Genomic DNA, 10958 nt, shown 5'->3' with positions numbered 1-10958 from the left:
TGTGTATAGGCATGTGCTCTCTCGTTGGCTACCTGACAATGTGCTAGTACTGTCCACCTCTAGGTTGGGGACTGGGCACTAGTGGGCAGGGGATGGGAGACTTTTTATTGTACACCCTTCTAAACCTTTTGTATCTTGGGCCATGTTCATATGTTACCTCTGGAAAATGTAAATTAAAAATACAAAACAAAAATCTCTTCTTCATTCCTCATTGTCTACTTTGTGGGAGTGGTTAATCATCTTCCAGGGACCTGTGAGACACCTTAATTTGCTTGGGTAGGTTGGGCTGCATCTCAGCCAGTCCCTCAGTGTCCCAGCCTCAGGCAAGCTGTCTTCTCCTTCCTGTGCCTGCTGCAGGTCTCATGGTCTCCCATGCCAGGAATAATACTGCTGCAGTCCTGCCCTGACTCAAGACCCCAGTCTGCAGATGTTGCCTCCTACAACCTTTCCTCAGACCACATCTTCACTGATCACATCCATGGCAATATGGATATTGGGCCAACCTCCTGCTATTGCTCCTCTCGGCCTGCCTCTCTGCCCTCTGTTCCATCTACCCATACCTCAGCCCAGTGAGTTTCATCAAATACAAGTCTGATCATGCCAGTCTTCTGCTTAAATCCTCCTATAGCTGACAATGATAGTGCCTGTCCAGATCCCCCTGAAACCTCCTTTTTTCATTTTTGTGCCTGGTGTCCCCATCAGTGTGCCATCACCTGAGGTTCTTGGGGAACTGCCCTTGGCCTCCTGTGGCCTTTTTGTGTTAAACTCTTGCTAAGTTTAACTTAGCAAGAAAGATGACCCTGAAGGGTTTGTTCAATCAGTTCTGTGGGAAGCAATTCAGGTGATACTACTCCAATGAGAGTGTGTCAGTGCCTCTTTCTCTCACATGGGTTTGGGCAGTAACTTCTTCCTCATTACAGGAAATCAAGAACACCAAGAAATCTGGCCTGGTTGAATGGGACCTCACCTAGAGATCAGGCCCAGCTAGAAAGCAGCAGACATCCCTTTGGAGAGTGGAATGAAGTAATAAAAGTGGTGGGGGACTAGGTGCTTCTGAGAAGGGACCCTGTTTCCCTCCCAGCTGGGACACAGGAAATAGGCTTTGCAGGGAAGAGCAGAAATGGGTCTGGAGGAAAGGGGCCTTATCCTAGCCCTTTGAGAACTCACACATTTGTGCATCTTTGAGTCATTCTCCTAAGTCCTTGTCACTTTCTGAGCATAATCCATAGTGACAGACACATGGGTGGGGAAATGGAACTTTTATTAGCTTCCAGAGCATTTTCCAATATTGATACAAAAAGTAAAATTTAGGGATAAAGAAAACAAAGGCACAGAGTAGGATATATCAGGGCACTCAGAATTGACCATGGATGCCAAGGAGAGGCCTTCTCTTCATAACAAGGGCATGGTAGGCAAGAAAGCCCAATTATTCCACTGAGTTGGGCCCAATCACCTGAGCCCAAAAGGGAAGAGAAGCAGAGCTGTGATGTCAGGACAGGAGAGTTAGAACTTGCTGGTGTAGAGGGTGATAATCCACTTGGGCATGCGGAGGAAGCTGGGCAAGTAGGAGGCCAGCCAGCCCAGTCTGGAGACATGTGAGAAAATAGAGCTCAAAGAAAAATAGTCTTGGATGGGGCGACCTGGGGACAAAAAGAAGAATCTGACCCTGTTTCCTATTTCTCAGGCACCCCAACCCTGGCTAAAGAGACTGAGAGAAAGGAATAAGCAGGGAAACAAAAGGAATGGCAGTCAAGTCTGGCTGTTGTGTCTGGCTCTTACCATCCACATCTTGAAGGCCATAGCGTCGAGCAAGGTCACAGGATGGTAGCACCTTCCCACTCAGACTCAGGATATTGGGGTCTGTGGGCAAATGCACAGTTGGAGATACCAGGCATGGGAGTGGTGTACAGTGACAAGGTGCCCACTACAACAAGGCACTGCTGAGACAGGTTCAGGAGCCCTGGAGAACTATTTCTCTCTGTTCCTAGGAAGGCCACACCTTCCAGGAGCCAGTTGCTGAGGCTTGCAAAGCTCTTACCAGGAATTCTGACCCTTGAGCTTCCAAAAGACAGAGAAAAGATGGGCATATTCCTCAATAGCCTCCCAAACCAAAACTGGATACTGGCTGCCACTGCCCTGCAGTTCCTCCATGCTCTTTGTTGTTACCAGGTACTTCCAGTGTCTTTACCTGTTGCCAAAGCCACCACACATTTGCCACTCATTTCTGTGCTTTCTGCTGACGAGAAAACTGGTCTGAACTGAAAAATGGGTTGAAAATAAAGGGTTAATTTCCAAGAGCACTCCCCAAATCTTTCCTCCTTGAGGGCTGGAGGTGTAGCTCAGGGATAGAGAGCTTGCCAAATCTTTCCCCTTTTAACTTCTGTTCTAGGAGAAAGAGGGGTCAAAGATCTCGTGCTGGACCTACAGGACCCAGTGTCTTAGAAGGAACCAGAACCATTTCTCCCCATGTTCTGGTAAGCCCTGCATCCAGTACCACAACATGCTGCCTTTCCTGAGTAGAAGGATCTAATGGTGTCTGGACCTTCTAGGCTGGTTTAATGTAGGGGTCAAGCACATAGGCTTTGGAGCTAGACAGTCTCACTTATGACATGTATGACCTTGGAACAAGCTTTTTTTCCTTCTCTTTCTTCCTTTTCTTTTTTCGTGCTGCATACTGAACCCAGGGCTTGCACATGATAAGCACATGCTCTGTCCACTGAGCTATATATCCAGTCATGGAACAAGTTTCTTAACTCCTCTGGGTCTCAGTTTTTCCATATGTAAAATGGAGATTGTATTTTCTTTACAAGATTAAAAGAAATAATGTGTGTACAATGCTCAGCCCTATGTCTGCTCCAGTAAATACCTAGTTAGTGTGAATATTTACTCTTGTTATTATCTTGTCATTGAGGATGGAAAGGATGACTCCCCAACATTCTCCACTTCCTTTCCCCTCCCCTTACTAACCTGCTTAAAGAGGGAATCTTCAGGGCGTGCTTCCTTTGCCATATAATCCTTTAGCAATTCCGTCTGTACCAACCCTGGCCATAGAGATACATAACTGACCCCGTGGCGCCGCAGCTCCTGGGCACAGTCAGCTGCCAGTCTGTCACACTTTGGAGGGAGAGAAGGCAGAATGACAGTCAAGTACCTGATCATGTCACTTTCCTCTCCTGCCCTTCCTGCTTCTAATGGGGATGCCCCAGGTCCTTGCCCTTACCATAAGCCTACTTTCCCCCATGCAATGCCTACTCTGGCAGACCAAGGGGAGTCAAAAGGAATCATCCATGGAGCAAAGGGAGAGATGAAGGACAGCCAGAATTATCATTCTGACTCTTGGTATTGAATTTCCCAAGCTGTAAATACCATAACTGTCCTACATCTCCCCAATCCCTGTGCCACTGTTTCCTTACCGCAGCTTTGCCCACACCGTAGGGGACATTGAACATATACTGAAGACCTCCAGGCGAGGAGATAACCACGATGAGCCCCCGGCCAGCTGGTACCATCAGCCTTGCACCATATACTGAGCACAAGTAGTGGCCTCTAGAAGGTGGAGCAGGTAAGGGGAAGGAATGAATGGTGTTGATGCTGGCCTTGATACTGCAGCCCCTGGCTACCTCCTGCGCCCTCTGGTGGCTGCAGTCAGCCAGGGAGGCTGCATAGGGCTGGAGGCTACATTCTGGGAGGAAAATTGGTAAAATTAACCACTGACTGATGAGAAATGGCAATCTTTAGAAGAAAAAAAGAGAGAGAGAGAGAGAGAGAGAGAGAGAGAGAGAGAGAGAGAGAGAGAGAGAGAGAGAGAGAGAGAGAGAACCATGTTACAATGACAATTATAAACATAAAATATTTCATGTGAAATAAACTTAAGAAATATATAGGGTCTACATGAAAAAACTCTAATACTATAAAAGAACAAGTACAGACAAAATAGTGAAGAATTGACATGTAAAGCATCTATTCTATGTAAATTAATTCACAGACTTAGTCAATTTGAGTTTTATCTCAGTAAGACTTTTTTTTGGAAGAATTGACAAAAATAAGGTAAAGATCAACAGGAAGAATAAATGTGCAAGGACAGACAGGAAAATTCTGAAAAACAATAATATTATCTTGCAGGTGAAGGGGAATTGCTACCAGCGCCATCACCATATTATAATGTACAATGACATAATAATTAAAAGGATGCAGTATTGGTATAAGGTAGACAAGTAAGTCAATGAAATAAAAATAGTCAATAGTTAGATTCAGGTGTAAGTAAGAATACTACACAGTATTATGGGAACATTTCAAATTAATGGAGAAAAGATGTACAAGTGACCATTTGGGTTGGAAAGGACTGATCCTCTACCACTTTCATTTTTTCAAAATGAATTCCAAAAGGATCAAATATTAAAAAATAAAAAAATGAAAGCATGAAAGTATTGAAAGAAAACAGGATTGAAATTATAAACTTGAGGTGGGGAAGGCTTTTCTTAGCATCACACCAAGACAGAAATTATAAAACAAGATTTATACATTTGGCTGGGCACAGTGGTGCAGGCCTGTAACCCTAGCTACTCAGGAGACTGAGGCAGGAGGATCATAAGTTTGAGGCCAACCTTGGCAACTCAGTGAGACCCTGTTTCAAAATAAAAAAAATAAAATAAAAAAGGCCTGAGGGTGTAGTTCAGTGGTAGAGCAACCCTGGGTTAAACTCCTGGCACAAAACAAACAAACAAAGAAAAAACCCCAAACAACACAAAGATTTAACTTCTTAACAGGGGAGACACACACACACACACACACACACACACACACACACACACACACGCATACATTTCTGTATATGTAGAGACTAGAGAAGGATATGCATGCAAAAAATGAGTAATAAATTGGAGAATATATTAGTACATTATATGCCAAAGGCATCTGTTACAGATCTCTTGTAAATCATTGTGAAAAGTATAACTTAATAACACAAATGACAATTCACAAAAGTATAAAGAGCCAATAAACAATGGGACAAAAGGTCAACCTCAAAAACAGATAAGGGGGGCTGGGGAGATAGCTTAGTCGGTAAAGTGCTTGCCTTGCAATCACAAGGCCGTGGGTTCAATTCCCAGCACCACAAAAAAAAAAAAAAAAAAAAAAAACAACAAAAAAAAAACCAGATAAAGTAGTATCAATTAAAATCACCTTTATGACCAGACACATTGTCACAAGCCTGTAATTCCACCTATTTGGAATGGTAGAGCAGGAAGATCACAAGTTTGAGGCTAGCCGAGGCAATTTAGGGAGAACTTGTCTCAAAAAAGGGCTGGAGATGTAATATAGTGGTAGTGTGTTTCCCTAACATGTACAAGGCCCTCAATTTGAGTACTGTGCAAAAATGAAACCAAAGCAAATCTCTAATATAACTTTGGCTTATCAGAGTAGCAAAGCTGGCTTGAGTAGCCTGATATTGTCTAGTATGGCTGAGGACGTGTCAGAACAAATTATTCTACTTCAGTGTTTTGAGATTAAAAATTGGGGGAATGCCAGGTGCCATGGCTCAAGCCTGTAATTTCAGCAGCTTGGGAGTAGGATCTCAAGTTCGAAGTTAGCCTCAGTAAAAGCAAGGCTCTAAGCCAACTCAGAGAGAACCCTGCCTCTAAATAAAATACAAAATAGGGCTCAGTGGTTGAGTGCCCAAGTTCAATACCAGGTACCAAAAAAAAAAAAAAAGAAAAAAAAAAGTACATATTTATTATGGTTTGGATTTGTGATGTCTCCAAAGGCTCATGTGTTGAAGGCTTAGTTCCCAGCAGGTGGCACTATTGGGAGGTGGTGGCAACTTTGGGAGGTGGGGCCTAGTTGGAAGAAGTGGGTCACTGGGGGCATCTCCTTGAAGGTGTCTTTTTCCCCAGGCTTCCTTTCTCTCTCAGCTTCCTGGGTACCATGAAGTGAGTAGCTTTACTCCATCTCACCCTTTTGCCATGATATGCTGTCTTATCACAGGCTCAGAAATAATGGAGCCAGCTGACTATGAACTGAAACCTCTGAAACTGTGAACCAAAATAAATCTTCCTCTAAGTTGATTTTGTATCACAGTGACAGAAAGCTAACACAATTTCTTTGATTCAAAAATTCTGTTTTGGAGCTGGGATTGTGGCTCAGTGGTACAGCGCTTGCCTCTCATGTTGTGAGGCATTGGGTTCGATCTCTAGCACCATGTAAAAATAAATAAACAAAATAAAGATATTGTGTCCATCTACAACTAAAAAAAAATTTAAAAACAAAGAATTCTGGGCTGGGATTGTGTCTCAGTGGGGGAGTGCTTGTCTAGCATGTGTGAGGCAATAGGTCTGATTCTTAGCACCACATATAAATAAATGAATAAAATAAAGGTCCATCAACAACTAAAAAATATATTTAAAAACCAATTCTATTGCTGAAACAAATAATGGATTAGATAAATTATTGTACCTCTTTCCAGCATAATATTGAAAAATTTGAGACTAGCTTCAGAAAAAAAAAAATAGAAAGCTCAGTGGGAGGGTGCTTTGCTAACATGTGTGAAGCCCTGTGTTCAATTCCTGGTACTGTGGGGGTAGGGGAAGAAGTGGGAGAGAAAAAGAGAGAGAGGGGAGGGGGAGAGGGTGAGGGAGAGGAAGAGGTAGGGAGGGAATGAGAGGGGGAGGGGTGGGAGGGAGGGGGAAAGAGGGAGAGAAGGAGAGAGAGACACTTGTGTGAAAAATCTGAATATACTAGGTTATTAATAGTAGTTGTTTCAGGCAAAGGAGGAAGGGATGGTGGTTAGGGAAATGACTACTGGTTTTCAGCCTGGTGTAGTGGTGCACGCCTATAATTTCAGTAACTCAGAAGGCTGAGGCAGGAGGACCATTGGCTAATTTTAAGTTCTTTGGGTTTCGTTTTCTTGCTTCTGTCCTGACCACCTGCCCTGTCCTCACAATTTTTCTTCCATTATGGAACTCACAATCGTATTCTAATTTTGCTTCCCTGGGATTGCCACCAGAGTACCAAAATTGAAGCAGAGTGTGTTCTTAAATGCTTTAGTCACAGATTTCCAGATAATCTCTTGGTTACTCTACTGGTATCAAGTGTTACTCTATCAAGTATAGTTTAATTATCTGAGAGGGTAACACTGTTTCAATAGTAACCAACAGAGGAAATATAACTGCTTTTTGTGCTGGATTAATTCTAAATGCTGTACTTCATCTCTCTTCTATGCCAGATGTGTGTGTGACCCCATGACACACACACAACTCTGATTTGGGAATGCACTTGTCTGTGGGTCTGGAATGAAGATGTGGAAGCTAAGGATGGCTGGTGTCCCCTCTTTCTTACTAATATTCTCTTGATTAATTAATCTAACTATTTTTGAAAATACAGACTACAGGTTGTGTGCATTAATGACAGGAAGAGGCTCCCTCTGGGTCTTACATTTGGATGGGCAGAGAGTGAGGCAGAGGTGGGGACAAGGGCTTATTCAGATGAAAATGATGGATAGAAAAAAGCAAAAGTTGACATTCCCAGGTACACACTCACCTGTATGGAACTTTTCCAGACATAAGAAGGGCAACAGGAACACAGGGAGAAAAAAGAGACTGGGGGAGACCAGAGGAAAAAGGAAAGGGCATATAGGGAAAGACCTGGGCCCCTAGGCTAAGTGAGTGAGGGGAGCCCAGTCACTGCAATGGGGCATGGGAAGTACACACCTGAGACCGACATTGTTCATATCATCCCAAATGGAGGCTGGGGCTTCCCAGAATGCTTTGTTGGTACTCAGGATTGTCTAGAAGGCATAGGGAAGGTGATTGGTTGGATGATCTGAAGCCAGGAAGGTATAAAAGGCTGGGTAATGGAAGGGACAGTGGGGATGAGGACTCAGGGGTCACAGGGGGAGACCAGGAGTGTGGAGCTGGATCAAATTCAAAGGGTACCTGAACTCCAGCATAGGCATTGTTGACCAGCACATCCAGGCGTCCATGCTGCTCCCGGTCTACTTGTTCAAACAGGCTTTGCACTTCACTCTCTTGACTTGAATCACACACCACAGGCACACACCGGCCTCCAAGGGATTGTGCCTAGAGAGGAACAGGGGATATGAGCTCATAGTTGCACAGTAGTGCAAGATATAACACAATTTCCCAGACTAAAGTGGGTGTAGGAAGTGCAAAAATCAGTTCAGGCAGGCAATATTGCCCTCTGGTGTCTTTCTGAAGAGCTTTCAGTAAGGGTAGATTGGGATCTCAGATTTAAAATTTACTACTATCATGCACAAGGTGTTATATTTTGCGAACCAAGGCAAAGACAAGGCATGGAGCCCACTTCTAAAAACAAGTACCTATCCTTTCCTTGTCCTTAGTCATTTCCAACTCTCATGCCCTTAGCTCCCACCCTTCAATCTCAGCCCTCCTTCCCTCTCTCCACCGGTGCTCCTGCTTGGTCAACATAAAAACTAAAGCTATTTGGGAATTAACTATTTCCACTTCTGTTCTGCTTCACTCTCTACAATGGGTCCCCTTTCTTCAACCTCAGAGGAAGAATACCTTATTCAAGAACAACCCTCTGTTCTCCAGACCCAAGTTCCAGGACCCACACTATTACTCCCTGACGTGAACTACTTTAGTGCTTTTTTTTTTTTTTTTTTTTTTTGTGGTGCTGGGGATTGAACCCAGGGTCTTGTGCTTGCAAGGCAAGCATTCTACCAACTAAGCTATATCCCCAGCCCTACCTTAGTGCTTTCTAACTGCTCACTTGAACTTCAGTCTTTTTGCCTTAATTTTTTAGTAGGGTGTGGTGGTGCATGCCTGTAATCCCAGTGACTCAGGAGGCTGAGGCAGGAGTATCACAGGTTCAAGGCCATCTTCAACAACTTAGTGAGACTGTCTCAAAATAAATAAAATAAAATAAATAAATAAAAAGTCTGTGAATGTAGCTCAGTGGTGTAAGCCCCTGTATTCAATCTCCAGTTCTTAAAAAAAAGTAATGTATCACAATCAAGCCAGTATGAACTATCTAAAACACAGATATGTTTGAAATATTCTAACTGGATCATCTCTTAGAGAATAAAGCCTAAGTTCTTCACCAGTTTTCTTTTGCCCAGTGCTGGGGATCAAACCCAGGGTCTTGCACCTGCTAGGCAACTGCTCTACCACTGGATATCTGCAACCCTTTACCAGGGTCTTCTAAGATCCAGTGTTTTCCCAGCTTCTCACCTGCTACTCTTGACTTGCTTTACCTTACAACGTTTATAGTCTTTCACCATTTCCCCTCTGCTCACACACAGTTCCCTCTCTTGTAATGCTTTTTCTAACATTCCTTATCTAATTCTTACTTTTCAAGGTCCAGTTCAAAGATCCCCTCCTCCCAAAATTGTTTGTGTGTGATGCTAGAGATTGAACTTGGGGTCCTGCACAAAGCAGGCAAGTGCTTTACTACTAAACCAAATTCCCAATCCCTTAAATTTTTTTTTTTTTTTTGAGACAGTCTTGCTAAACTGCCCAGGTAAGCCTAGAATTTGGGATCCTCCTACTTCGGGAGTAACAGGAATTACAGACCTGTGCCACCACACCCAACTCAGAATGCTTTTCCTAACCACTCCCTAGGATCCCTTCATGCCCTTAAACATTCTGTGCATCTCTCTGTCTTAGCATTTACCATAATCACTTTACATTGAAATGCCTGATTTCTGTATTTGACTTCCTGTTGGACTCAAACTACATTTAATTAATCTTGGTAACTCCTGTGGTTTTCTCAGTGCTTAGTAAATGACAGATATTCAAATATTTACTGAAATCCAGTAGAAAATGTAAGTGAAAATGTACAGTTCAGTAACAACTTGCCTTAGAGGAAGGCACAGGTCCAAAATCCTTTAGTTCCAATTCCCAAACCCCTGCAACTCTCAAACACAAAGTTTTTCCATAAAACTTATTTGGTGGCAAAATTCAGTCTTACCTGGAGTTACTTATGTGGTTTATCTATTCTACTCTGAGTAAATATTCATGTTTTCTGAGGAATGTTACAGTGTCATACCACAAAGCTATACCTTCAGCCCTTTACCAGGGTCTTCTAAGATCAGGTAAGGGATCAAGAAGTGTGGTTAACTGGAAGGACTCCCTCAAGTGATCACTCACCTTCTGCGCAGTGGCCCGAAGGGTGTCCATATGCCGGCCAGTAATGTAAACCGTGGCACCTGCTTGGCAGAGCTGCAAGGCAATGCCACGGCCTATACCCCTGGAGGCACCAGTCACCACACACACTTGGCCCTTCATGGGAGTTACCATAACTCACAGGCAAAGGGGGATATCTGTGGAAACAAAGAGTTGCCTTGAGGGAAGCCTGCAGATTGTGGAGCGGGGATCCTGCTAGGGATGGGATGAAGAGCCAACGTTGGAATCCTCTGACGCCGAGAAAAGCTTCTGCAGAGGACAAGTAGGTGCGGGCCCCAGGCCAGGCTCACTGTCCCTTTTGAGGGACTCAGGAATTTCTTGAGAAAGAAGAGGCCGGATAGGACCCTCCAGGGGTGGGAAATTTCCAGAGGCGTTCCCTGGGGGAATGTCCACGCAGAGTCCTGGGCAACCTGGAGCGGTGGCCAACGGCGTGGACGGTGCAGCCAGCAGTGAACGGAGAGGCCCGGAGATCTTGAGACCTACGTGGGAAGAGCTTGTGAGCTTTACCTGCAGCGGGTGTTGCCTCTGGAATCCTCGCTCAGTCCAGTTCTCCAGACCTTTAACATATATAGTTCTAGAACGTTGATTCTGAACACAGGGCGGGACAAGCTTACTTCTTCGGGGTCAGAGTGAGGGAGCAGGGTCAAGTCCTGGTGCTGACTGGAGTTGAGCAGCCCTGGAGAGCGGTTCAAGGGTCGCTCCTTCGCTTTCGGGCCGATTCTGGGGTAGGAACGAGGGGGCGGGGTCCTGCGCTGGAGTTAGGATCAGCGGGTGGAGGGCCGGCGACTTGGGGCACAC

At 44.4% G+C, this 10958-nt stretch overlaps 1 protein-coding gene across 1 annotated transcript; it reads right to left on the bottom strand.

Moving 5' to 3' along the window:
* Nucleotides 1-1240: 1240 nt before the first annotated feature.
* Nucleotides 1241-10950, bottom strand: DHRS1 (dehydrogenase/reductase 1). The gene is made up of 9 exons (XM_079125608.1): nucleotides 10668-10950; nucleotides 10125-10297; nucleotides 7929-8072; nucleotides 7704-7780; nucleotides 3414-3546; nucleotides 2968-3114; nucleotides 2189-2258; nucleotides 1780-1860; nucleotides 1241-1640 (listed from the first exon to the last, which is right to left on the bottom strand). Exons 2-9 carry the CDS (start codon nucleotides 10272-10274, stop codon nucleotides 1504-1506), a joined length of 939 nt encoding a protein of 312 aa, XP_078981734.1. The 5' UTR covers nucleotides 10275-10297; nucleotides 10668-10950; the 3' UTR covers nucleotides 1241-1503.
* Between the last annotated feature and the right edge of the window lie 8 nt (nucleotides 10951-10958).

This window comes from Sciurus vulgaris, assembly GCF_902686455.1.
Source record: "Sciurus vulgaris genome assembly, chromosome: 2".
Classification (NCBI taxonomy): domain Eukaryota; kingdom Metazoa; phylum Chordata; class Mammalia; order Rodentia; family Sciuridae; genus Sciurus; species Sciurus vulgaris.
Note: the sequence above shows the minus strand (reverse complement) of the source record. Positions and strands in the feature narration are given on the sequence as shown.

What these genes read in the sequence shown, in the direction of transcription:
- DHRS1 (XM_079125608.1), bottom strand. Translation starts at nt 10,274, where the DNA reads ATGGTAACTCCCATGAAGGGCCAAGTGTGTGTGGTGACTGGTGCCTCC. An exon ending in ACGGTGTGGGCAAAGCTGCG is followed by an intron (nt 3,115 to 3,413) that starts GTAAGGAAACAG and finishes CTCCCTCCAAAG; the next exon opens with TGTGACAGACTGGCAGCTGA. An exon ending in TGTGGTGGCTTTGGCAACAG is followed by an intron (nt 1,861 to 2,188) that starts GTAAAGACACTG and finishes ATTTGCCCACAG; the next exon opens with ACCCCAATATCCTGAGTCTG.